The 25,703-nt window shown below is 57.6% G+C and overlaps 12 protein-coding genes across 12 annotated transcripts; 5 read left to right on the plus strand and 7 right to left on the minus strand.

The window, feature by feature from the left end:
- Nucleotides 1–869: 869 nt before the first annotated feature.
- MKK02DRAFT_32067 (uncharacterized protein) lies at nt 870–1,360 on the minus strand (the record flags this gene model as incomplete). The annotated part of the gene is made up of 2 exons (XM_053088439.1): nt 870–1,185; nt 1,221–1,360. The coding sequence occupies 2 exons, from the start codon at nt 1,358–1,360 to the stop codon at nt 870–872; spliced, it is 456 nt and encodes a 151-aa protein (XP_052948454.1).
- A 290-nt stretch (nt 1,361–1,650) lies between these two features.
- MKK02DRAFT_32068 (uncharacterized protein) lies at nt 1,651–2,955 on the plus strand (the record flags this gene model as incomplete). The annotated part of the gene is made up of 1 exon (XM_053088440.1): nt 1,651–2,955. One exon carries the CDS (start codon nt 1,651–1,653, stop codon nt 2,953–2,955), a length of 1,305 nt encoding a protein of 434 aa, XP_052948455.1.
- Nucleotides 2,956–3,477: 522 nt separating this feature from the next.
- MKK02DRAFT_32069 (uncharacterized protein) lies at nt 3,478–7,172 on the plus strand (the record flags this gene model as incomplete). The annotated part of the gene is made up of 4 exons (XM_053088441.1): nt 3,478–4,673; nt 4,890–4,915; nt 5,242–6,276; nt 6,427–7,172. The coding sequence occupies 4 exons, from the start codon at nt 3,478–3,480 to the stop codon at nt 7,170–7,172; spliced, it is 3,003 nt and encodes a 1,000-aa protein (XP_052948456.1).
- A 361-nt stretch (nt 7,173–7,533) lies between these two features.
- Nucleotides 7,534–8,589, plus strand: MKK02DRAFT_32070 (uncharacterized protein; the record flags this gene model as incomplete). Its single annotated transcript, XM_053088442.1, has 1 exon — nt 7,534–8,589. The coding sequence occupies one exon, from the start codon at nt 7,534–7,536 to the stop codon at nt 8,587–8,589; it is 1,056 nt and encodes a 351-aa protein (XP_052948457.1).
- A 483-nt stretch (nt 8,590–9,072) lies between these two features.
- MKK02DRAFT_43088 (uncharacterized protein) lies at nt 9,073–10,326 on the minus strand (the record flags this gene model as incomplete). The annotated part of the gene is made up of 1 exon (XM_053092271.1): nt 9,073–10,326. One exon carries the CDS (start codon nt 10,324–10,326, stop codon nt 9,073–9,075), a length of 1,254 nt encoding a protein of 417 aa, XP_052948458.1.
- Nucleotides 10,327–11,179: 853 nt separating this feature from the next.
- MKK02DRAFT_32072 (uncharacterized protein) lies at nt 11,180–14,216 on the plus strand (the record flags this gene model as incomplete). The annotated part of the gene is made up of 7 exons (XM_053088443.1): nt 11,180–11,407; nt 11,440–11,486; nt 11,522–11,663; nt 11,834–12,524; nt 12,876–12,898; nt 13,035–13,611; nt 13,705–14,216. 7 exons carry the CDS (start codon nt 11,180–11,182, stop codon nt 14,214–14,216), a joined length of 2,220 nt encoding a protein of 739 aa, XP_052948459.1.
- Nucleotides 14,217–14,641: 425 nt separating this feature from the next.
- On the minus strand, nt 14,642–15,637 carry MKK02DRAFT_43091 (uncharacterized protein; the record flags this gene model as incomplete). Its single annotated transcript, XM_053092272.1, has 1 exon — nt 14,642–15,637. One exon carries the CDS (start codon nt 15,635–15,637, stop codon nt 14,642–14,644), a length of 996 nt encoding a protein of 331 aa, XP_052948460.1.
- Nucleotides 15,638–16,088: 451 nt separating this feature from the next.
- MKK02DRAFT_43092 (uncharacterized protein) lies at nt 16,089–17,240 on the minus strand (the record flags this gene model as incomplete). The annotated part of the gene is made up of 1 exon (XM_053092273.1): nt 16,089–17,240. One exon carries the CDS (start codon nt 17,238–17,240, stop codon nt 16,089–16,091), a length of 1,152 nt encoding a protein of 383 aa, XP_052948461.1.
- An 881-nt stretch (nt 17,241–18,121) lies between these two features.
- Nucleotides 18,122–19,488, minus strand: MKK02DRAFT_22305 (putative Pirin domain protein; the record flags this gene model as incomplete). The annotated part of the gene is made up of 6 exons (XM_053086547.1): nt 18,122–18,442; nt 18,535–18,637; nt 18,686–18,757; nt 18,914–19,092; nt 19,261–19,350; nt 19,420–19,488. The coding sequence occupies 6 exons, from the start codon at nt 19,486–19,488 to the stop codon at nt 18,122–18,124; spliced, it is 834 nt and encodes a 277-aa protein (XP_052948462.1).
- Nucleotides 19,489–20,106: 618 nt separating this feature from the next.
- On the minus strand, nt 20,107–21,140 carry MKK02DRAFT_43094 (xylosidase-like protein; the record flags this gene model as incomplete). The annotated part of the gene is made up of 2 exons (XM_053092274.1): nt 20,107–20,780; nt 20,822–21,140. 2 exons carry the CDS (start codon nt 21,138–21,140, stop codon nt 20,107–20,109), a joined length of 993 nt encoding a protein of 330 aa, XP_052948463.1.
- Nucleotides 21,141–21,704: 564 nt separating this feature from the next.
- Nucleotides 21,705–22,567, plus strand: MKK02DRAFT_32075 (DUF1275 domain protein; the record flags this gene model as incomplete). The annotated part of the gene is made up of 2 exons (XM_053088444.1): nt 21,705–21,891; nt 21,963–22,567. The coding sequence occupies 2 exons, from the start codon at nt 21,705–21,707 to the stop codon at nt 22,565–22,567; spliced, it is 792 nt and encodes a 263-aa protein (XP_052948464.1).
- A 1,972-nt stretch (nt 22,568–24,539) lies between these two features.
- Nucleotides 24,540–25,349, minus strand: MKK02DRAFT_32076 (uncharacterized protein; the record flags this gene model as incomplete). Its single annotated transcript, XM_053088445.1, has 1 exon — nt 24,540–25,349. The coding sequence occupies one exon, from the start codon at nt 25,347–25,349 to the stop codon at nt 24,540–24,542; it is 810 nt and encodes a 269-aa protein (XP_052948465.1).
- Between the last annotated feature and the right edge of the window lie 354 nt (nt 25,350–25,703).

A 25,703-nucleotide genomic window follows, 5' to 3' on the forward strand; every position in this document is an offset into this window, starting at 1 on the left:
CAATATAGTGTGCTGTTCGGCTGAACCGACTTTGTGCCGACCGAGACACGATTGAGCGGCGCAGCCGAGTAGAGCGCCCAGAGCCAAGTCGAGGAGATGCGTGCAGCGTCGTCTGCCGTCCATGGTCGCCGAGGTTCATCAGGCAGTAAAGTGCGGATTGGAGTGCTTGAAATGTGACTTCTCCATCCTTGCGCGAGAATGAGGCAAGCCAAAGACACGCTGTCGAGGCGGCTGGCCACGACCAGCGCGTCAAACAGGTGTTCAACAGCGAGATCGGTGGTGATTAGCAACGTGCACGGGTGCGGGTCCACTGGAAAATACCCGGAAAATATCCGTACCCTGCCGGTGAGTGGGGTACGAGTCCGAGATCCGAGGCGGCGCCGAGTATGGTGCGGGTCCGGGTCTGAGCTAGACGGCGCCGGGTATGGTCGGGTAAATACCGGGTATACCCGGCAGATCCGGCTTTGTAATGCTGTAGACTGGTCAGGCTGGCGCCTTGATAGCAGGACTCGCGAGGCGTATGATCATCATCTGTGGGACGCAGCACGGGCGTCACAAGCCCAAGATGGCCCCACACGACCCCAAGAGACATCACAAAGCTGGTCTTACGAAATGAGGAATGAGGAGACCAAATTTGCCACCCGGTGGCAAGTGAGGCAGAAGTGAACGCCGACGTCCTTGGCGAGCATCTAGAGTACTGAGATTACTATGCTAGCTCGACAGGGGGATACGATAGCCTTTTTGGGCTGTGACAGCGTGGGGAGGGTCAGCATGAGGTCATCTATGTCGAACCAGGGGTACTGGGTATTACCCGGTATATACCGGGCATTGGCCAAAATCCGGGTGCGGGTACGGGTCTCGGACCCTCTTCAAAGTGGGATACAGGTAGGGTACGGGTACCGCCCAAGGTCCAATGTGGCGGTACCGGGTACGTACCCGGACCCGCTTTGCACGTTGCTAGTGGTGATGCGACGAAAGAAGCGTCTAGCCGAGTCTGCGCACTTATACTGAATGAAGAGCTCGAGTGGTCTTTGAGCGTCAATCCATGAGGGGGTAGAAGTGGGTGTTCTCTTGAAGAGGCATTCGATGAAGACGGTGGCCTGGGCTAGCGTCTCGTCCGGGAGGTGAGGCTCTCCTCGAGCGGACGTAGAGGTGCTCTGAGCGAATATATCCTTGAAGACGGGACTTGATGTCAGCCGTTATTAACATAGAGTGCTCACCTTGCATCACGTAGGTGCTTCTTCGGCATCCGCCAAGCGGTCTTCGATACTCCGTCGTCGCAGAGGAGGACGAAGTCGCCGGTCTGGTATCCCGACTGGACGGTGTAGACAGCGCCAGTGGCGTCCGTATATCTGTTCATGATGTCTCTAGCGATAGCGATATCGATATGTATGTATGATGACTGAATCTCTAGGTCGACTGTGTGCGTCATACAGTCAGTATCCACCGTCCAGGAGGAAGGAAGCAGGGACATAGCGGCCCATGCACACGCGGCACTTGCCACCCGCCACGAACGCACGGGCCAACTCCACATTCCTCAAAAGTGATTCAGCTCAGCTTGTGCCCCAAATTCCTTCTCTTCCTCCGTTTGCCTATATCGCTCTACCAGCCTCACCAGACTGCAGACTGCTCGGCGGCGTGACAGTCACTATGCGCTCTTCAACCCGATTCAATGGCCTGGGAGAGGCGCGTTATACCTACTCGGTCCCGGTCGAGATCGCGGAACGGGTTCTATCGCACCTCGGCAAACCCTCTCTCGTCCGCTGTCTACGCGTCTCGCTCACCTTCCACCTCCTCGCCGCCCCACGCGTATACCCTCTCATGTACCGTAATATGTCCATCAGTCCACCAAACACCATCTCCTTCCTCTCGGAAAGCCACCAGCTGGTCAAGCGCCCTTTCCGGAAGAATCCCACGCCCGAGGACCTCGCTCGGATCGGTCGGATCGTCGATACCCTCCCCTGCCCCTTCGATTATATCACCCATCTCACCCTCTTCTCCCATCGTCGGTCGGCATGCTACTGCTCGGATCCGCTCGTGCTGCCCGCTCTCGACACCCTTCACATTCGGCCCAGCTGGTCCGAGACCGAGCTCCATCTCTGCTATGGCTGGCATCTACCCAGCAACGCCGCCTGTCCGTCCTACACCCAGAGCCGCCAGCGCGCATCGTCATGCAGATGTGCCGCACCGACTTGCTGTCCGCTGATCACTCACCTTCGTCCTCGTCGGCTTATCCTCGGAGGCGTCGCGATCCCGACCGATTTCACGGGTCAGGCCAAGGGCCTGTGGGAATTCCTACCGTCCTCGATCTCGGAACTCATCATCCTCGTCGGTATGTTCAGCGGGTACGACCCAAACATCTCTTCCCTTCCCTACAAGATGCGGACAGTGGAGAGAATCACGCTCGTCTTGGCGTGCGGAAACGAGGGATGGCAGCGTATGCGGGGAAATGGTGATCTGTCCGCCATGGAGGAGATAACCGAGCAGTGGGATAGTGTACGTCTCGGGCACTGTTTGATGGCGCTCTTGGCGGGAGTCGGGACGGATAAGCGTCAGACGGTGGAGATGATCGGAGCGGAGCGGATCGACCAAAACCCCAATATCCCCGTCGATAGCGAGGACATCGAGGATTTCGCCGAGTATATCCGGACGGCCTTGGCGGAGGAGATGGAGGAGCGGGGCTGGAGCAAGGCGGAAGCGCAAGAGAGGTCAGATGCGATCGAGTTTGGAGACGCGCCGGAGTGGGAGGAGCGGGAGGGCTGGTTTCGAGCTCAGATGGACATCTGGACGTTTGGGGCCCTCCAGGAGAAATTCCGGGATGTGCGCTGGTACGAGGAGGAGAGCGAGTCGGATAGTGGCGAGGAGGGTGGGGAGGGAGGAGAAGTGGAAGGGAAGGGCAAGGATGAAGGGGACGAGGAGTCTATCGGGTCGGGTTCCCTGGGCGGAGATAGATGAATATGAGGCCAATATGGAACGGCGGTCTAGGTGAGAGAGGGACGTTGTGGCAGTGTATGGTATTCCGGATAGGTTTGTGGATGTACAGTTGTGTATACGAGCTAGCGGCACTGACGGTGGAGCTGGAATAGAAGGACTACACAGTGAGTGCGTTCGGTCGTCCTCGGCTTTCCTCATATTGGAGAAGAGCTGATCTCGCAGCTTCCTCTGCGCAAAGCCAACTTCCCACAGATTCAGTCTATCCACCTACCAGCCCGCTTCCCTAATCTATCCTGCTCGTCCCTCTCCTCAACCGCTCCCCACCCTCCCCATCCTCCCCACTCTCATCACACGAAGCGGTGCAGCGGCAGGCACCAAAAGCGGACCACCTGTGTGGGTGGCGCTAACGGGGGACAATAGGGTTTCCACCCCGCTTCTTTTTGCTGAGCCCTGACACCTTATATTACTGATCGCTTCTTGACAATTCCCCCTCTTCTTCTGCGATCATCCATCATCCCACCACCTCACCATCCATCGCTCAACATGCCTACCACCGCAGACTCCACCCTCCCGATCGCCACGGCGCCCCCTGCTCCTTCGTCGGCGTTACCCAACGAGATACTCCTCCTTATCCTCCCCCTCCTCGCTCAACCTGATCTCGCCCGATGGCTTCGCGTCTCCCGGGACTACCATGATGTCGCCGTCCGCATCCTCTACAAGTCCATCTCCATCCGCGTCGGCGGTCCATCTTCCAATAAACCGAATATCTCAATGCCCCAGGCTCGGACCGTCAGCGCCGATCTGATCCTCCAAGCCACCCTCACTCGGCTCGCCGGGTTCAATGTCCGACCCAACCCCTTCAACTATACCACCCACCTCACTCTCTCATCCCATCCCCCGCATATGTGCGGAGGCGCACTCCCCCTGCTCCTCCCCCATCTCGATACACTTCGGATCCAGCCGGGATACGAGCAGGACCGCGGCAACCTCTGCGATTCCGACCACCAGATCTCTGGAAGATCCTGCCCCACCCATACATCTTCCGCCCCTTGCTCCTGCATACCCAGCTGCAACTGCAAACTTATCACCTACCTCCGTCCCCGTCGGCTCATTCTCGGCGATGCGACCACCCATGTCCTCAGCGGCGGTCTGGGTCTTAGGTCCGGTCCACTCCCTTCGTCTATCAAGGAGCTCGTCATCCTCGTCGGCATGCTCACCGGCAATCCCAAAATCAAGCCATCCCCACAATCCCTTCTCGCCGACCTCCCTGCGACCGTCTCCAAGGTCACCTTCGTCCTATCGACCGTCCGGCACGGCTTCGACTCGTTCTGGGCCGACGAGCCCCATCCGGACTTCTGTCGCAACATCATGGTCGGTAATCTACTCGACACGGTCTGGCTGGGGCAGGCGCTGTTTGGGATGATCGATGGGCTGGCGAAGGGAGTGGAGATTGCGATAGTGGGAGCAGGGGAGCTGGGTCAGGAATACAGCATCGAGGAGGGTTTCAGCTACGGGACGGAGGAGTTGAAGGGCGAAGAGGAGCCGTACCCGGTGTTCTTGAAGCGAGAGTTGGTCAAGGCGCAGCGGGCGAAAGGAAGGGATGAGGGAGAAGCGACCGAGCTGGCGGCTGGTATTCGCTACATCAGTGAGGCGGAGTATGGAGGGCAAGAGGAGTGGTTTGAGGCGGCGCTGAAGGAGTGGGACTACGATGCGCTCAACGCGAAATTCATGGGGGTCTGGTGGGGGAAAAGGCGTCTTTGAGGGAGCAGGGAAGGGCAAGGAGGCAGAAGATGGGGAGGAATGAGGCTGAGTAGATATTGGTGGCAAATGGAGCGGGCAGCGTGCCAGTTGATCGGCATCAGGTAGAGTGCTATGTATATAGATATCCCAGCTATGTATACAGATAATCCATTGCTGCATAGTGACTGATTGACCGACTGGAGGCTGGAGGGCAGGCGATGTAGTAGTCATGGGCACGCATGTGCGCAGTACCGGCAGCGCGCAGTCCAGTCGTGCGGGATAGCTAATCCGCCGCAGACCCGCTTCATCGGCCGCACTTTCGACTTATCCTTCTCAGCCTGCTCTCCAGGACGACACTGTCACACTGATTGCTTATCATGCTGTCTTCATCAACTCTTCGGCTGCACGACGATCAGCTGTGTGCAGCACCCAGCGTAGCAGAACAATAAGGTTTTCGCCCTTGCTTCCCTTGTCGATTGGCTTCTCGCGCAGCTACTGATCGGTTTTGACATCACATCCCTACTCCCTACTATCAATCACTATCGCTCACCATGACTGACCAGTCAGACGCGTCTACCATCCAGCGAAACCCATCAGTCGCCGAATCCGTACCGGCCGAATTCCTGCTCAAGCTCACATGTCTCCTCCCTCAGCGCGACCTCATCACCTCCCTCCGGATCTCGCGCGCCTACCATGACGCCGCAGGTGATCTCTTACACCCTACCCTATTTAATTCAATCACGATCAACCCATCGTCCAGCTCTGGCTTTAGTCCGCTGAGCACTCGCTCTCCGGAAGAGCGAGAAGTCGATCCCTACCTCCCCATCAAAGCCCACCTCAGCCGGTTCGTCGGATTCGTCGGTGTCCCCAATCCCTTCGACTACACTACCCACCTCACTCTCACCTCGCACTCCACCTTCACCTGCTCCTCCCTATCTCACTTAGTCCTCCCCAACCTTATCACCCTCCGCATCAAGCCGGGATACCTCGAGGACCATGGCAGTCTCTGCGGGGGTCGATCAGGAGAGCGCAATGGCGGTTGCTGCCTTACCTGCGGGTCGAGCGATCCTGGCACCTGCAGAGCCAATACATGCTGCCCTCTGGTCACTTATCTCCGTCCTCGTCGGCTCATACTCGGCGGGACCACCACCCACACTATCGGCCGCGGTGATGGATTCTGGTCCGGCGCTATTCCTGCCTCGGTCAAAGAGCTCGTCATCCTCCTCGGCGTGTTCTCCGGTCACCCCTCTACCCCTCCGTCGCCGCCTTCATTTTGCAACAATCTCCCCCATACTGTCGAAAAGATCACATTCGTCCTCTCGTCTGCAAATCACGGCTGGGACTCGTTCTGGGATGACACTGCCCCCTACTGTCTAGCAACGTGCAAAGCGGGTCCGGGTACGTACCCGGTACCGCCACATTGGACCTTGGGCGGTACCCGTACCCTACCTGTATCCCACCTTGAGGGGGGCCCGAGACCCGTACCCGCACCCGGATTTTGGCCAATACCCGGTATATACCGTGTAAAACCCAGGTACCCGCGGCCCAAGTTCAAACTACTATGCACGCCCTTCTACACGTTGCGATGGATCATCATGCCTAGTCTGTGACCTAACCCAGCTAGCAGAGTGCGGACAGTACTCTCTGCGCTCAGCAAGTACGTCGGCGGCGCCTTTTCGCCGTTTGCCACCGGGTGGCAAATTTGGGTCACCTCGTTCCTCATCTCGTAAGCCCTAACTCTGACATCTATAGAGGTCGACTCGGCTCATTTCAAGCTTGAGTCGCCCGCGGTGCGCACTACGGATGACCGCCATAGGTCCTCTGACTCCGTCTATTCAGGCCCCGGCTTAGCTAGTTCGCAGACAGGGAGCCTCGGATACGCCGGGTATACCCGGTATTTACCCGCCCATACCCAGTGCCGTCTAGCTCAGACCCGGACCCGCACCATACTCGGCGGCGCCTCGGATCTCGGACCCGTACCCCACTCACCGGCCGGGGACGGGTATTTTCCGGGTATCTTCCAGGGGACCCGCACCCGTGCACGTTGCTACTACTGTCTGAACGACGACTGCGTCGACCCTTGGAACACGGTATTCCTGGCGCGGGCGATGTTCAGGGTGATAGTGAACCTGGGAATGGGACAGGCGGTAGAGATCGTGGGCGCGGACAGGATTGATCAGTGCTTCTTTGAGGAGGAGGGCAGATATGTTGTGGAGGTAGTCGACGAGGAGGAGACCTTCGAGGAGTTCCTGTCGAGGGAGGTGCGGAAGGCGCTGGTGGCAAAGGGGCTGGGCGCAATTGAGGCGGACGCGAGGGGGGAGAAGATCATCTACACCACGGAGGCGGAGTATAAGGCACGGGAGAACTGGCTACAGGTGACGCTGAGTGAGTGGGATCGGGTGGGCTTGGAGGAGAAGTTCAAGGGTGTGTGGTGGGGCCCAGGCGGTATCACGCCTCCAGGGGCCTTAGGGGGCCGTTGGGATGGATCAGTGGTCTGAGTGTTGGCGGTAGTGATTTTTGTAGTGTAGATACGGGGAGTGATGCGGGCTTGGGCCAGTAGTAAGAGTTAGTCAGCTAGCATAATCGACTCAAGGCGCCTCACAAGCACTGCTTGATTATCATCAATGGGCATCAGGTACTATCAGCATCGACGGATCCGCTCGGCATACATCGTGTGTGAAGCACTGAAGGGACACTTAGCGGCGCCGGATTAGAGTTGGCTTCCCTGCTTCTGTTGCCAAGAAGCTCTGAGCATACATATAAGTACTGATCAGCTTCCCAACCTCCCCCTTCTTCTCCTAACATCGCCTATCATTTCCTTTCTTGCCCGCCCACTGCGCCTTGAACATCTTATCCAATATGACTGCCCAACCCTCCGCCCCCAAGGGTCCGAAGAACCCCGCTCCCTCACCTTCCGCCGCCGACTCGGCCCCCGTCGAGGTCATACTCAAGATCCTCCCTCTGCTCTCCCCTCCGGACCTGATCCACTGCGCCCAAGTCTCGCGCCATTTCCACAGCGTCGCCTCCTCTCTCATCCACCCCACCTCCCACAAATCCATCTCCCTCGACATCTCTCTCCACTCCCCCGCTCGTAGCGAAAACAATCGTACCTTCTGCCCAGCCGCCAAGACCCTGGACCCCCGCGTTCCTCTCCAAGCTCACCTTTGCCGGTTGACCGACTTCCACCTCTCGTCTAACCCTTTCGAGCACACCACGCACCTTACGCTCACCTCCCACAATCGCACCGACTGCGTCAACCTGCCTCCCCTCTTCGTCCCCAATCTCGTCACCCTTCGGATCCAGCCGGGATATCAGCAGTTCAAGCTGGACCTTTGCGGCGCTACCCAGGACCCGCACGGGCGGGGCAACTGCTGTCCCCTCATCACGTACCTCCGGCCTCGGCGGCTCATCCTCGGAGGTACCACCTCCGGCTTCCTCGGCACCGGCGCCGGTCTGTGGTCTACCCCCTTCCCGCCCTTCGTGAAGGAGCTCGTCCTCACCGCCGGAATGACGACTGGTCGTACCCTTCCCGGAGCTCCAGTCCAGACGTCAGGATCATTCCTAGATCATATCCCGGAGTCGATCAAGAAGGTCACCATCGACCTCACAGACGGCTGGGACAGGCTCTATGTGGATCATACAGGAAATGGGCAACGAGAGACGGTCAATGAGGACTTGACGGAGCAGTGGGACAGCATCCTTCTAGGGCGGGCATTGATGAGGGTCTGCGCGAGGCTGAGCAAGGATCAGGCGATCGAGGTGGTTGGGGCGGAGGTTGTCGATCATTGCTCGCTGGAATTTTGGGAGAACGACCGCGCTGGCCGCTTCACCGGACCGGAGGAGTACCACGACGGCGAGCCCTGGCAGGATTTCATGAAGAGAGATCTGATGCGGGTGCTGAAAGTGGAGGGATAGACGGAGGCAAGTGCAAGAGCGAAGGCGGACGGGGCCGTCTTCCTCAATAGGAAGGAGTACGGGAAGAGTGAGGAGTGGGTTAGGGCCGCGAGGAAGGAGTGGATGCTGAGGGCGATGGAAGAAAGATTCAATGGGGTGTTGTGGACGCCGGCGCCGGTGCGGATCGAAGCGGATACAGGGGTGGAGAAGGATCAGGAATCGAAGTCGGAGTGCGTTTGTAGGCTTTGTATTGGCGATCGTGCGTACTTTAGTGATTGGTAGCCGGCCCCTATCCATTAGAGTAGTAGTAGATAGCCAAGAGTAGCTATGGGTCACACATATTATCAGTAGGAAGGACGCAAGACATATCATGAAGATCCTGAGAGAACAGTCAGCCAGGTCAGTCGATCAGCTAATCAAGCCAGTAACGCTACATCACATCCATCCTACAGACCGAACGATATCCTTCCCATCCCCATATCCCCCTCCACTCCTTCTCCAGCCTCATTCGCTTTCAACTCCGCCTCCAGCCTCATCCGCCTCAAACTCCTCCCACGTCCGATATCTGATCCCCTCCACCCTTTCCCTCGCCTCGTACTCCCTGAACCACATTTCACGAACGAGATGACGCTTTAGCTTGATCTCCAGCCACTCCTTCACCTGAGACGTCGGCGTATACGTCCAATCCTCCCAGATCAACTCCATCCCTACGACCATCATTGCTTGCGCCCGACCCCCCAGAGCACACACCAGCATGTCCGTGATGGAGTTCACCCAAGCTTTTGGTGTTTCCCCGCTGTAGTCGAGCGGCTCGAGCGGGCGTACGAGCCACGGCTCGTCAGGACGAGGGGAGAAGATGAGGGTGAGGGTCTCGACCGAGGGCTGGAGTTTAGACAGCCAGGTTTCGCGGGCGTCCGACTGCTTGGGTGGGTCGCGTAAGGTACCGCTTGAGTGCCCGACACCGTTTGATTCCCCGATATAGACCACGACGTCCTTGATGTATGGCGGAAAGATGATGGGTAACGTCCAGAGACCGGATCCGCGGCCGTAGATACACGTGGATGTATCACCGAGGACGAGACGCCGCGGGCGGAGCTTGGCGATAAAGGGGCAGGTGCAGGAAAAGTCCCGGGCGCATGATTTAGGGCGCCGAGCCGGGTCGTGTTTGCACATGCAAAAGTCGAGAAAGGGTCCGGTGGCGCTGGAGGTGGGGAGGATATGGAGAATGATGAGGTTTGGCATGTCGAGGGAGTGGTGATTGTCGCAGGTGGTGTGGGTATGGGAGGTAAGGATAAGATGGGTGGTGTTGGTGAAGACTTTGAAGAGGAGGAGCCGGGGGAGAGCGCTGGGATTGTCTTGAGCCTCCTTTGCCGTCTTCCCGCTCAGGAGAGCTCTCCATCGCCCTTTCCGCCAGCCCTTCAGCATCCCAGCATCCCGTCCCGCATTGACAGCGTCCCGCCCGCCATTCCCATTCCCTTTCCCTCCAGCTCCAGTGTCCGCGCCCGCCCGCGGTGTGCGAGGCGACCACAGACCGCGGAAGACATCAAGAAGCCTCGGTTTCCGCTTGACCGCCCGCCGCAGGATGTCCAGCTGTGAAGGATGATGGACGTCGAGGGAGGCGCGCTCGAATAGGCGGGGTAGAGTGACCTCGCGGAAGAGCCAACTGACCCGCGAGCAGCTCTCAAAGTCCCGCCATTCGAGATGCTGGAAGATGGCGATCAGCAGCTCGACGGGTAGGGCTTCATGCTGTGTGGCCATACTGTCCGTGTAGCGAAGATAGGATATGTGTATTCAGGAGGGGGAAGAGGTACTTGCAAGGATGCAGCAAGGGCTTGGGGGTGCGATTTGATGAGCCGCAAATGGACGGAGTTACATTCTCCGTTCGAATCACGGCATGAGGAATGTTTGCCCCTGAGCCAGAACAGGCAAGTAGCAAGCTAATCGACCTGTCCATTGTACCTCTTTCTATAGCTTCACCAATCCGTCCTAACGGCTTATGCCTTCCAGCTCGCTCTACTGTCTCCAAGAGACATAAACGACCGATATCCACCGTTCATATGGCGGATTCGGCGAAAATCTCTCGCTGAGTCGAGCATCCCGAAGCTTTACCATCGGCCACAGATGGCGTCAGTTCGGGCCAACGTGGGCATGAGGTGGACAGTAAGGAGCACGTCGCTTCCAGCAGGTGGAGAATCGGATATGGAATGGACGGGACTCAGCTTAGCGGTGGACGGTTCAGGTGGCTTGGGCGGAAGACGACCTTCTCTGAGCAAACCTGGACCCTGCCCGCCCCGTCACTCTGACTCTCCGACTGACTATGTTTCCAATACTGCCACCTTATCTCTCAGCATACTGAATACTCATGTCTGTGTCTTGAGTGAGAGACCATCCCTGATGGAGCGCCTGAAGAGGTCAATCTTCGCGGTTTATCATGGCGCGGTGCTACAGGACGGTGGATCAAGTTATAAGCTCGCTGCATGACTCGGTACGTTTGTCTCAAGTCGCCTATATCTCACCCTAAATACCATGGAATAGAGTAAGTCAGAGATCGATCCCAATCGCTGTGTCAGACCTCGCTGATAAGATACACCTCTACACAATCACAGGCAAAATGTCATTCCGCCCTTCGCCTCTACCCCTTCAAAGCCTCGCACATCGACCCCTTCACCTCACCCCATTACCTACTCGCGCGAGAGCACATCTGCTTTGCGCAAGAAGTTACCACACTCTTTCACATACCATTTGGGTACAGCTTGGCGAAGCTGTGGACCCCGTCGAGACGAGTGACAAGAGGGGGGCGTTCCCAAGAAGAGAGGCGGGGCGGCTGCAAGGATCGCAGGTGTAGCGGAGGCGCAGCTGAGCTGATTCAAGTGGGGTCGAGTGCCTTGCGTCTCCGTGTGGCCTAGGCTCACAGACTTGTGGGCAGGTCGCGAGCGCGGGCGCAGACGTGCAGTCAATCGTCGCAGCATCAGACGAAGTTTGATTTCGCTCAGATGCTAATTTCATCATATATGATACCCCCATCACGACGACTGCCATGTACTAATCCTACGATGGCTACTAATAAGCGTATCGGTGTCCCAAGCCCTTCTTTTGTGGGTAACTCCGCATATCTACCCCTCTACCTCCACGCGCCGATGGCTGCAGCCTCGTATGGCCCGCCCCAATCACAAGCACCAAAAACGTCACCATCATCCAGCTCCACCACCACACTGACAGCCTGCCCTTCTCAGACCTCGCCACCTTCTCGCAATCTGCGCACCAGTCTCCCGGTTGCCTCGTTTGCGCACATCTCCGTTTCCTCAAGCTCAGCTTTGACTTGGTACCAGCAGAGGCGGGCTGGTTGTGGTACAAGGCAGGAGAGCAGGATTGGGATCCGGAAATATGGGCACAGTACTCGCCCGAGATTATTGGTCGGGCGGTCGCTTGGGCGTGCGGCGGTCAGGCGGGGACAATAGGGATCCTAAAGGGAGAAGACATGGCGCAAGATTACAAGAGGAGAAGCGGGGCGGAAACGAACTTTGCGCGTTATCTGCGCCAGCAGATATTTGAGTATGGGCGGGAGAATGGTCTCACCAAGGCGGAGGCGAAATCTCGAGCGGATAGGGCCAAGATTGGGTCTGGATCGAGGACGGGGTGGGTGGCCTCAATGATGCACGGATGGACGGCAAGGGAGATGAAAAGGCGTTGGAATGGGGTGAGATGGGGATTAGAAGGGGGGATCACCAGACAGGACGTGCCGTGCGAAAAGGAAGGGCAGTGCTTCTGGACCCGGGCTCGAGGCGATTTCTGCTGGGATTGTGCAGAGGCGTTCGAGCGAGAGTCGCAGGAGTGGGTGGCGGCGGGTGGGGATGCGTTGGTAAAGGGATGTATGTTGATAGCGTTGGTAGGGGCAATCATGGGCGGTGCTCGTCTCGTTAGGTGGGGCAGTAGATTAGGGTGGGGAGGTGGTTCAGGTCAGTAGAGGGGCAGGTTCATATTCTTCCATGCATCGAAATCATGGACCCTCTACCATCATACCCTCAGCTTCCTCCACTCAAGGTCCACCACCAGCTCACGTATTGACAGCTTCAGCCCTCCCTCATACTCATGCGACTTCACCAGCTTGACCGGTCGCTGAAGCCTGCCGCTGGTGTCGGCATGACTTTCCCCACCCAAACCAAGACCCAAACCATGCTGCTGGCGGCGTAGCCTATATCGCTCCGACTTCGATGTTGCGGGGAGAGGGTAGATCGTGCGCTGGAACAACAATCCGGAGATGCGCCTCTCGGTCTGCATCCTAACGGGTGAGCAGAGACTGTTGGTAGGCGCGAACAGAGGTAGGCCTTTGGTATGTATCACCCCTAACCTTCCTGCCCTTTCACCTATTCACTTGCTCTTCTGATCTCCTTTCATCCCTTCTAATCATTCTCTCATCTACTCGTCATCTACCTCTTATTAATGTCCAGTACCTTGCTCTCCCGCAGCGAGAAGAAGGGCGAGGTACAGCGGGCGATTCGGATCCGGAACCCGCACTCCCCTTCGAGATCCTCGGCGTTGTCGTCGTCCACCTCGCTCGCACCGATCTGGCGCTGTGCGCTCGCTCTTCGCGCTCTCTCTATCTCCTGGCTACACCCCTGCTATATCACACCCTCGACATCGACCTCTCCCACTCCATCCACCCGCTCTCGAATGATCCCTCACTCGGCGCGCCGGCGGTTCGGCAGTCCCGCTCGTCCCTCGTCGGCCTTCTCATGGCTCCCCTCCTCTTCCCCATCGCTTCACCTATACCACCCATCTCGCACTCACCTCACATCGCGGCCACCTCTGCCGCGACCTCCCTTTCCCCCTCATGCCAAATCTACACCCCCCCCACAATCATCCCTAATCGGACACACGAGCACCTCAACCTATGCGACTGCGCCAATACCCATCCTGACCAGAGGCTCTCTACCGGACAGGATGAGCTTCAGCCTACTCCCAAATGCAACTCCGACTCGGAAAGTCGCTGCTCCATCATCGCTGAGCTTCGTCCCCGTCGGCTCATCGGCGGTCTCACCACCGGTCTCACCGGCCTCCTTTGGGGCACATGGCCGGCGGAACAGACCCTGCCCGGATGAATTAAGGAGGTGGTGGTGCTGGCGGGAATGATGACAGGTGCGGAGCGCGGGACTATCGAGCACTCTACGTTTCTACGGGATCTGCCGTCCACGGTCGACAAGCTCAGTATTGTCATGTCGCCCTGGACCGAGGCGGATCGTCTTTTACGCGAATCCGAGCTGGATGATCGGGCGTTCGGCGAGTACGGGCTCTACAATATCCGCACGGCGGGGGAGCGGATCGCGCAGGCCTGCGTGGGCGATGCGAGGGAGGTTGAGCTGTTTGGGGCTTGGATCGGGCACGGTGAAGAGGGGGAGGATGATCCTTGGGCCGAGATGAAGAGGGAGGCTAAGGCGAGGTCCGAGCAGCAATTACGAGTGGTGGTGAGGGCGGAGCTGGAGAAGCGGGGGACGAGTGCAGAGGAGGCGGTGAAGCGGGCGGGGCTGATCAGAATGACGGGGGAGGAGGAGTTTGCGGGCCGGGTGGGGAACGAGTGGTTCAGGCGGGAGCTTGGAGGATGGACGGGACAGGAGTTGATGGATAAACTGGATGAAGAGTCGAAGCTTTGAGGGTGTGATCTGGAGCACATATGGGGGAGGAGCTATCGAATACAGCGTGCCCGGTAATGTTGAGACACGTATGTAACATCGAAGTGATCACCCCCTTGTCCAGCTCTCTTCTCACTTCTCTACACATTGTACACATCCTGACTCTTGATTATTGCTGTCGAGCTATTCGACCTTCATACTTCGCGAACACCTATCTAGACCTCTGCAACTGCTCTCTCAACTCCTCTCCGGTCCAGCCTCCCTTCTCCCTTGTATACCAGCTATTCCGCCTCGCAAGGTCCGCCACATCCGTAAACTTGATCGCTTCAGCTCTCTCACGCGTCTCCTCCTGCTGCACTCCCCTCTCACCCAAGACATCTGCGACCCCTTCCCTCAACCGCTTCTCCTCGCTCTGGCGACCTCATCAGACACCCTGCCGAACAAGCTCAGAGCCCAACGAGCTCCACCTTCCTCGCCTCCCCTATACACGCCTGAGCGATACCCCGCCTAACTCGCGCCATGGTCTGGAGCTCGGTACGAAGGTCTCTCGTCCTGATAGACTCGAGCTTGTCGATAAGGCAGTGTGCCTCGTGCCATGGACAGAGGACGATGCTGGGTTTCTCGACCGTTTGGGGTAGGTTCTGGAGGAATAGGTCGTCCTTGAGAGGGCCGCGCTCGACGCCGGACATCATCCCCGCTAGCACCACCACCTCCATGACCCACTCTGGCAACTCACTATCCCTCCCCGCCCGCCAGAGATCCCCGAACGAGCACGTCAGACCCGTGATCATCCCGCCTAGGATGAGACGGCGAGGCCGTAGCTTTTCGATCATGGGATAGCAGCAGCCTTCCCAGATGTGACAGGGCTTGGACCGAGGGGCGGTCCGGTCCGGTCCAGTAGAGTGCCACTCGTCCAGCTCGATATGCCAGCAATCGCAGAGATTGAGATGCTCGTGCGCTTTGGAAAGTTGGCCTAGCCGATCCGGGACGATACGTAGGGTGTGAAGGTTGGGCATGATCAGTGGGATGATGGGTGGGGAGCGGAGGAAGCACTCGTATCGGCGATGGGTAGTGAGGGTGAGGTGGACGGTATAGGTGAAACGGTTAAGGAGAGGAGGAGGGGGAACGGTGAGCCGGGAATAGGCCGAGAGGTGACGCCGAAACGTGGAAATAGCGGGTCGGACTTTGCGGTCCAGAAGGGTCCGAGGGTGCGAGAGGGGATGATGGGCTGCCCGTAGGTCGATATGGAGGGTACGGTAGAGGAGAGGAGTGGCGGCGTAGTAGGGAGAGCGGGAGGATCGAGCGCATATGTTCAGCTTCGCATTATTGAGGAACCAGAGGATTGATGAGAGGAGTTCGAAGGGGAGACTAGGGATCTGCCTGGCTTTTCGTTGGCCTGTTATGCTCTTCCCGGGGCCGGAGGTGGTGAGGCTGACGATCATCTTGATATTGGGTGCCTGGATGATGATACAAAGGTGAGAGTTGAGTGAGCTTGAGAACTGGTCAGAGATGGTCAAAGCGGGCGGAAGGACATACACACAGTGCAGCCCCATGAAGCTTAATCTCGGTGTGGCACCTCTTCCCCGGGCCGGCTCAGTCACACCGCTTATCGTAGCAAGGTCCACACCCTCCCACCCGCTGTCGATCCGTCCATGAAGATGGTAGAGGGAGGAGAAGGTAGTAAAAGGAGGACAGAAGAGGACGAGGTGGACAGCGTCGAGTGCAAGCGTCGCCTGACCGGGGTGTACAGGCTCTGCAGCTGCAAGGTGGACGGACGGACGGACGGGAGTTGTTGATCAAGATGGATAGCGACCGTATGTCAGTGTGTGAGGGGGCTATGTGCAACATCCGCATCTAGATAAGACAGGAGGTACTTACCGAGACACTCAGTCCTTAGACGAGATTCAGCCCATCTGGGTCCAGATGCACCATCGTCCACTCTATCGCCCCGCATCTCGGCTCCGTCTCCGGTGACCCTCTTAACTCAAGAGCTGCCCTCCCAACTGTGCAGACCCTGTCGCATAGCGCGCTGATCCGCTCACTGCTAAGCCCCCTCTTGCGCCAGACCGTAACCAAGATCTGGGCCATCGACCGGAACCCCGGCTGGTTTGCCGGGATCAATCCCCACTCCAGTCCCATCAGATTCGTCCCCTGTGCTTCCCCGATAAACGCCATCCCCAATCTTGTCCAGAACACATCAGGCTGTAACCCTTCCTGGAAGGACATGTCCACCAGCTCGAGCCGTTCGACCGAGCTCGGCAGGACAGACAGGAAGGATGGGCGGTCTAGCCGGACTGAGCCACGCCGCGCCCGCAATCCGACGTAGAGGAGGAGCTCTTTGATGTGAGGTGGAGGGAAAGCGGAAGGGGATGGCCATAGACCGCGAGCGGAGCCGGTGAGATCGGTGGCTTTACCCCCGAGCACGAGCCGCCGAGGTAGGAGATGAGCAACAAGGGGGCATCCGCACCGCGCAGATGGAGGGCAGAGCTTCCCGGAGAGCGAGTGACTGCAATGGCAGACGTCCAGGTGGGCCTCCTTGGCAGCAGGAACGATCCGTAAGGTCTCAAGGAACGGCATGATGAGGGGTGAGAGCTTGTCGCAGATGTTGTGAGTGTGCGAGGTGATGGTGAGATGGGTTGTGAAGCTGAGACGGTCAGGCAGGTATGGGACGACCAGGTGAGGATAGGGATGAGGCAGAGGAGAGTACGAGGAAGGCAGGGAGCCGATCGACGCGGGACTGCGGTGCGAGAAGCGATTGAGTAACTTTTGCGCCGGATTGCAGTTGCCCGTCTCGGTTCCGCCCATACTGTGGCCGGAGAAAAGGGAAACGGACCGGGTCCAGCGCGGCGTGATGGGTATGCCCCGGATGAAGAGAGGATTGACGGCGCGCGCAAAGTCGACACGTAGTGTACGGTAGAGGACGGGCGCACTGATGAGGTAGAATGTACGCGAGGCGGACATGCACCGACCGAGCTCCCTGGTTTCAAGCTGTGGTAGTATGAGCTCGAGGAGCTCGACAGGGAGGGGATCCTTGGAGAGGGGCATGGATAGGCAGAGTAGATGAGGATCCAGGAATGGTGTATTGTATGGTTGTCTAGATGCAGCGTAGCATGAGAGATTGTTAAGAGCAGTATAGTACAGCTATAGTACGCGATGGTGCTCACCCAGGCTCACCCTTGTGCTCACCGGTCAGCACCAGTCTGGCAGTCACTCGCCACATTCAGGGGCCAGGGGCTTTGATCTGAATCAGGGGAGATCTGCGGTGCGAGGATCCGAGACCAGCCGAGACCCGGCCCGAAAGCTGGGAGCCGAGATCTCGGCCGAAAGGAATTAGTCGGGTCGATTGGTGCCTGACAGGGATGGAACGAGCCTATCGGGGAGACGAAGGACCTCATGGAGACGACGGTCTACGTTTTCTACAGATCCTGCCGGTCACGGTGCAGAGCTTCAGCATCGTCCTGTCACCGTGCTGCGAGGCGCGGAGACTGCTCCGCGTATATGGGAACCGGGCGGCCGGCCTCGGTCTGTGCAGCCCCACGCGGGTCGTCTCCAGCAACCAGATCAGATCGTGCCATCTATACATGTCAGACACACTTCCATTCCCTCTGTTCCTGTCCCCACCGCCTCTCCTCCCACGCATCTATGTCGAAGGAATACCAAGTCCCCCACAGCTCCCATTCCCTCACTCTCCAGCGCATTCCCATCCTCATTTTCTACACCCTCGGTGAGCAAGGTAAGTGAGCGTCTATATCAGTAAGATATAAATGCCCCTCATCAGCAACAGCACATCCGACCGTGACATCCACCCATACATCTCATCCCAACACCCTTCTCGTCTTCATGCCCAACCAATATCCTCCTATTCCTCCTCTTCCTCCCCATTCCCCTCCCGCTCCCCCTCCTCTCCCGCCTCCCATTTCCCCCTCTCAGGCATCAATCTCAAAGAAGACCAACTCCCCCACCCCCGTCCCCACATTCTCCAACCCCACCCGCATCCCCTCCTGTACACCCTTGACAAACACCCCGTCTCCTTCCCCCAAAACCGCCTCCTTCCCTTGTATCTCCACCCTGATCTGCGCTTTGCCTTGGGCAGGCCCCGTATTGTATCCTGAAGTCTGGACGAGCTGAGCGTAGAACAGCTTTCCGGCGGCGCCGGAGCCGGAGCGCGAGGTCCGGGGTCGGAGGATGTGGGTGAGGGGGACGGAGGGCGATAAGAGGGAGGTGAGGAAGTAGAGATTTGCGTGGACCTGGGAGGTAAGCTTTGGGTGACAAAGGGCTGAAGGCGGATGACGCGAGGAGACTGAAGCTGGAAGGTCGGATGGTAAAGTGAGATACGTACGGGAGTCGGACCATCGCCTTCCCGCTCATCCACTACGCCGGCCGCACCTACCGGCGCTACAATCTCGCAGATTTTGTCCTTCTTCTGCTCATCTGTAAAGTGCCTAGCGTATCAGTTAGGGCTCACCATCAGGAGGTCCCTACTAGCTCACCGAGCGTAGTATTTTGGCGTCAGACCGCTCTGGTTTGGGAGAGCCCAGATTTGGAGGAAGTGGCATGCTTTTCTGTAATTATCAGCTCAGACCAGCTCATCCAATCCTATAGCTTCCATTGCCCCTGTAGCTGCTACCAGTCCAAGTCTCCCATACCCTGCTAGGTACGCAGCCCGCACCATCCTGGACTTCCCGTACTCTGGGCAGAAGAAGCGGAAAACAACCCACGACTTGTGATCATTATACTCTGAATGCGCAATCCCCGTACCCCCGCTCGTCATCTGCACATCCCCCCTCTTCATCGTCTCGACGTTCCCCATCGAGTCCTTATGGGACAGCTCGCCGGAGATGATGTAGCTGAAAATCTCGGCTTCGCGGTGCGGGTGAGTGGGGAAACCGGTCTTGGGCTGTGGGAGTCAGCCAGGCTTTGAAAGGCGGTGCGCTAGCGTCAGAGAAGGGGAGTATTGAAGAGGTTGACGCCAGGTGTGTAGGCTGAAGCGGGAGAGGAAAGGGTAGGGAAGTGAGAGAGTAGGAGAGTGAGAGAGGATAAGAAAGAGAAGAGTCGGTGAACTCACAGCAACTCGGTCCTCGTTGATCACCCTCAACGCGCCAAAGCTCTCATACTTGGGATCATAGTAGCTCGCAAAAGAGAACGTGTGGAATGTCTACGAGCGTCAGCTACAGTCCCAACTCCTCATTAAGATGATCAATGGGCTCCATGTATTTGAACCTACCTTCAACCATCCATGGTCCGCCCCACCCCTCGTCTCGGACGGACGGAACTTGAAGTCGACCTTGGACATCTCGCTGACGACCTGCTGTGTAGGCGCGAGAGGAGCTGATGTTGTAGATGATGTGGTGGCTATCGACCGTACAAGGGGAATCCGCTGCGATAGGGGAGCAAAGACAGAGGTCGAGCGGAGTAGGTACGAAATGGCGAGGATGGTGAAGGAAGCGAGGACGATACGGAGGCTGGTGAGCCTGGGGAGTGAAGATGGAATATTGGGCCGTTGATTTGTTTGGAAGTGCGGTCCAAGTAGGTCAATACGGCACTTTATATAGCTGTGGCGAGTGATAGGTGGATCGTTCTAGATTGTAGGGTCTAGCTTGGTAAGTTAGATGGAAGATTGATGGCAAGATCAAGCGGCTGAGTGAGCAGCAGGAGGAATGCTGACAATCAAGCTTAAACGTTGATCAGTTTAGCCGGCGCGGGTGGCGAGTTGCGAAGGTCGTTTCGAGTGGCGCTAGCCATAGCTCACGGCGGCTCTCGTCCAGCTGTAGGCCAAGCCTGAGGATCCATGAGGTGGTGTCAAGAGAAAAGAAGGTGATGACATACAGAAGCAGAAATTGACATCGCTAAGTATGGAACAAGCTAAGCTTGACTGCTTTGACTGGTCTGTCGGCTGCCTTGAAACCGCTACCTACGGCTTCTCCGTCACAATCTCCCCATCCTTCCCATACCACAGCTCCTTGACCTTGACATTCCGCAGATGACTCTCCCCCTTGCTCAGCTCGCAATCATGGTGGAACAACCACAGCCTCTCCTCGTGCTCCACAATCGAGTGGTGCGTCGTCCACCCCACCACCGGCTCCAGCAGCCGCCCCCTGTACGTGAAGGGCCCGTACGGCGAGTCTCCGGTCGCATAAGCGATATAGTGGGTGTCACCGGTAGAGTAGGAAAAGTAGTAGACGCCATTCTTCTTGTGGAGCCACGACGCCTCAAAGAAGCGGCGGTCGTGGTCGTCCGCGAGGATAGGCTTGCCCGTTTCCGGCGCGAGGATTTGGAGTTCCCGGACCGGCTCAGCGAAGGATGTGTAGTCGTCTGAGAGCCGAGCGACGCGGGGGCAGAGGGCGGGGACGCCGGAGCCGGTGGGCTCGTGTGGACCGTCTTGGGAGGCGTCAAAGTGGTCCCCGGTAGGTGTGTTGTAGCATTGGAGTTGGCCGCCCCAGATCCCGCCGAAGTAGACGTAGACGGATCCGTCGTCGTCGACGAATGAGGCGGGGTCGATGGAGAAGGATTTGGGAATGTAGGAGGGTTGGGGAGTGAAGGGGCCTTCGGGCTTGGACGAGGAGGCGAGGCCGAGTCGGAAGATGCCTGGAATCAGCTCATTCTTTTCTCCAAGCTGACAAACTCACCATCATGGTCTCTTGCAGGGAAACAGAGATAATACAGCCCATCCTTCCCCTGGAACGCATCCGGCGCCCAAAGCTGCTTACTCGCCCATTGCACATCCTCCACCTTCAACGCCACCCCGTGATCCGTCACCTCCCCGCCTACCCTATCCATCGACAACACGTGGTAGTCCACCATATCATACTGATCTCCCTTGTCGTTGAACTTGATGGGTGTCTCGCGGTCGTGCGACGGGTAGACGTAGATCCGGTTGTTGAAGACATGGGCGGACGGGTCGGCCGTGAAGATGTCGGTGACGAGCGGGGGAGTGGAGGTGGTCATTTTGCTGGTGAAGTGTGATGTGAGGTATAGTATGGTATGAAGGAGACGGTACATGAGCGAGGCAGGGGCGGTGGAGCTGCCCCGCCCAGCGTTATATAGGGCAACGAGGAGGGAGAGAAGAAGAAGGGTGGACCTTGCAGAACCCTCCGGCTACCCCGGCTATCTCCCGGAAACACTCCGACGCAGTCCGTGCGTGTAAATAGTCATCTCTTGGCCAGGAAGGAGCCTCTCTGATTGAGCATATGCATTAAGCAGCTCAGTAGGGCATACAGAGCCAGCTGGTAGGAGATATCACCGTCATGGAGCAATGGGAGCCGGTCAAACAGGTGTACGCGCGCAAAACTCCCACTGATTCAGCTGGACCAGATCGGCAGCGACCGGCAACTCACCTCCCGATCTTATCCGCCCTAGCTGGAAGACCCTGCTCGAACCTATCTATACGACTGTACTTGATCTGTGTATAGGTTCTTGCCGCTTCTTCTTATCTCCTTCTCTTCCCCCTCTCGGCCCGTCTTACTTTCCCTCCCCCTTTTTACCTTGCTGGCATCTTTTCTACTAGGAAGTATGGACGATTCCTCTTCCTCCGGCAGCGAGGACAGTCTCACGACCAAGCGGACATGGCGCGAGTACCTCAAGGAAGAGGTGACTCGGGACTGGACCGACCTCGTCCTGCTCGTCGGATGCTTTGCGACGGGTCTGCTGGACGCGGCGGTGTTTAACGTTTGGTCCTGCTTCGTCTCGATGCAGACAGGTCAGTACATCCACCAGGACCAGGACCAGGACCAGGAGCGAGTACAAGGAGGGCTCAAGCTGACTGCGCAGGAAACACAGTCTACGTCGGGCTAGGCATAACCTCTCAGCCCTATTCGCAGCCCTATCGCTGGGTCAAATCAGGCACGTCCGTCCTCTCCTTCATCCTCGGTTCCTTCCTCTTCTCGCGCCTCTCCTCCTCCCTCTCTCCACTCCGCCGCTCCACCCTGATCCTCACCTCGACCCTCCAAGCACTCCTCATACTCATCTCTGCCCTGCTCTCTCAACTTGATATCGTCCCGCGCGGCGCGGGCGATCTCGTCCCCGACAACCTGATCGTCCTCCTCCCGCTCTCCCTGCTCGCCATGGCCGCCGGCGGGCAGTGCGTCCTCTCGCGCGTACTAGGGTATAATGAGGTACCGACGGTAGTGCTCACCTCGGCGTACTGCGATCTGGTGATGGATGAGAAGGTGTTCAGCGGGGTGACGGGGAATAGTAAGCGGAATAGAAGGGCGATGAGCGCGATGCTGTTGTTGGGCGGGGCGGCGATTGGGGGGTGGATGACCAAGGAGCAGAAGATTGAGGGGGCGCTGTGGATCGTCGGTGGGGTCAAGGTGGGGATGGCGTTGCTTTGGGTGGGGTGGAAGGCGGAGGGGAGGGGGATCAGGCTGGCGTGAGAGCGGTATCTGCCGAGAGCGCAGTGGGGGAGATGGTATCGCTCGCGGAACTGCTCTAATCCTGATCGAGGGGGTTTCGACTAACGATGGCGAGAGAGACACTCTGCTGATACCTGACGCTTTGACTGATGTTGATGTCGTCTGCATGACAGGCTGACCATACTCATTGGGTACGCCGCAAGGCTCAGTCGGGGGCCGGCGAGGCAGCCCAAGCTCCGGTCATAGCGGTTCAGCGCTTCATTGATGAGAATAGATGATGTCAGTACGTCTCAAAGGCATCCCGCCCTAATTCGGCCCAGGTCCGGTGGTCGCCATCGGCCTGGATTTCAACAACCATGATCAATTCTGACGTTGCTCAATACGCTTTCTGGTGATGACACTGACAAGAATTCTATGATGTTCAATCTTGCCTCCTTCTTGGGATGAGTACTGCAAGTCCAGTCCTCAACATCTTGCGGCCATATCGGTGCCTGTACTGAACCCGAGTGCTGTGCAACGTCAGAAGTGAGACTGAATGGTATGCAATGCATGGGAATACGGAATGAGTAGCACCTCGGCCGCGGACGCTTGTCTCACTTCTTGTTCTGACTGGACGTCATCTCGAGCCATTTGTACAGTGCGTCCACTCGAGCGGTCTTTTCGTCAATTCTCTTCTGCGCAGTGCTGATCGTGAGAGATATGTCGACGACACGGCGTTCATCATCGCTGTCTGCGTCCACGTCGCTGGATTCCTGCAGGAACCTGAGAGCCGTTTGAGATTGATCGCGGACCGTGAGCAGCTCAGTGATCTCGGGGTTGAGTGTGTTGATCTCCGTCTGGGCCGCATCGCGCGAGGTGGGGGGTGCAGTGGAGGTACTCCTGTCGTATCGATCTGAAGGCTGTAGGCTTGGCGTGTGGGGTGAAAATGGGTGTACCGGGGGCGTATTCGTTGAAAGTGGAGTTGTATGAGGGGCACGACTTCGACCCTGGCCTGCCTTATATATCACGGATCTGACTTTGAATACGAGATGTGAAACACGGTGGAGTTTGATCAGACCCCGAAGATCACAGGACGCCATCGACGGACCTGTATCTGACACGCACCTAGTAGGCGATTGCTAGCATGATGCTGTGCACGACAAAGGATGTTGTGAATTAGTCGGACATTCGTCGGGCATGTGTTTGGACATTGCACTCCTACCCGCTGGGGTCTCCTGCCGCGGACTTGAAAAGGGGGACATCGAATTGTAACTGGCTGTGGCCACCGCAGTGATTCGGCCACCGCCTGCGTCGGACTGGTACCTGAGACACTATATGTTTCCTTGTTACTTTCATCTGCTATCAAGGAAACGGATGGCTAGACATCCGTCGGTCACCAAGGTGAGCGTCCAACTAAATGGCCAAGCGGACTGATACCTAATGCACGGGGTGGTAAAGATAGTTTGAAGCTCCGATAATCTGTCACGCGTGTCGGTCAACGATGTCGAGACCTCAACCGGCCCCAATGACCCACTCCATGGCGACTCCGTTTTGGTGCATGCCACTGTAATACTGTAGGTGGGCCTTGTGGCTGTGGCTCTACAGAGGTCAGACCCTTTGGACCGGCCGGTACCTTGTCCTCGGTCTGACTGCCAATGCAGGTTCTTTCTTTCACCGCCTCGCAAGCGCGCCCGGAGCGGCAGCCCGCTGTCTCGGACTCCCCTACGCTCCTTCTATATGGACTCCGCCTGGATAGAGGACAGACCTCGCGACAGGGACGCTAGCTGAGGCGGTGCAGGCTCATGAAAGGACCCATCCGATAGGTGTTTCACTGGAACACTCAGCTTTACCAGTATAATCACTCGGACGCTCAAGTGAGGCAGCCAGATTACTACTGAGAGGAGTGACAGGCTGCATTCAGTCACCAGCGGCGTGTTCATCAGAACTACCATTGCGGGTCAGAGGTCCCGGAGTGCGCGCAAGATCACAAAAGTATAGTTACGAGATAGCCTCGTCAATAAGGGAAACCCCGGTCATCTCTTGTGCAAGATCGGGTAGTCTCATCTATGCCTCTCTCAACCCGCCACTCTTTGATCACTGCCCCTGTCGCCTCCATGCGAGCTTCGTGGGTATCAGTGAAAACAATCTGGGCATCATCGATCGTGCAGGTCTTGCGGATGCTATCGTTGATGATACTGCTCTCCTCAGATCGGACCTTCAAACGAGCGAGCAAATTCGCAATGTCCATAGTCTGTCTCACAGCGGCATCCGTGCGATCAAAGTCCGGGCCTTTTGGACGCTTCACGACGGCGGTGTTCTCGGTGGATGCGAGCCTCCTCGTTCGGGCGACAATGGCGAATTCTGGGTTGAAAGTGGGGCACACCGAGTCTCCTTCCCGAACGGTGATGGTGGGATGCACGCTGAGGGTGGCCAAGCGGGATGGGTAGTCGAAGACGGTCTCGATGGAGCTGGGGGCTCCAATGTGGGTATCAAGACTCTGACCAGCCGCAAATCTCATGCCGACAGACTCTTTCTCGCTGAGTAGCATATCGCCGAACTTGACGATCGGTATCGTGCAGGTTGGTGTGCCGTCCGCCCCACCAGACTGCGTGGTGAAGAGGACAGGTGTGACGGTGGAGGGTATCTCGTACGGTGCAGTTGGGCTGGTGACGATGGGGGGACCGGAAACCGTCGTAATGGAGTTCGCACCCCCAGTATGGTTACCGGCCTCGTCCTCGTCTGTGCGGCTGATGAACTGCATGAAACGGGATTCCTTCTCGGCTGGTCTGTGAGAAAGCGGTTTGCTGGGATATTGGCGGGACATTTCGAGGATCGGTATGAGGGTGAGATGTGCAGGTGACTCTGCGGGTTAGCCGGAGCAGGGAAAGAAGGCGTAAGTGCAACGTGACAGTGTTGAGGGGTAGGGCGGCGAGTTATATAAGTCAACCAGAAGTCTCCGCCCTGCTCGTGCTACGCGCGTTCCTTTCAGCCTGAATTAAAGTCGAAACGCGTATCGTCTGCGCCTTATTTGTTCCTTTCTTTATGAGGACCAGGGTCTGGACCCCACGACCTGGAAGCATCCATGTCTCTCGTAGAATCTCTAATGATCAGTCCAAAGTACGGCGTGGCGGTCATGATTCGAGCTTGCCGCAAATGTGCGGCCCGTCTTCAGTGTCAG

Source organism: Dioszegia hungarica, assembly GCF_025882075.1.
Source record: "Dioszegia hungarica strain PDD-24b-2 chromosome Unknown MKK02contig_6, whole genome shotgun sequence".
In the NCBI taxonomy this organism is placed as follows: Eukaryota; Fungi; Basidiomycota; class Tremellomycetes; order Tremellales; family Bulleribasidiaceae; genus Dioszegia; species Dioszegia hungarica.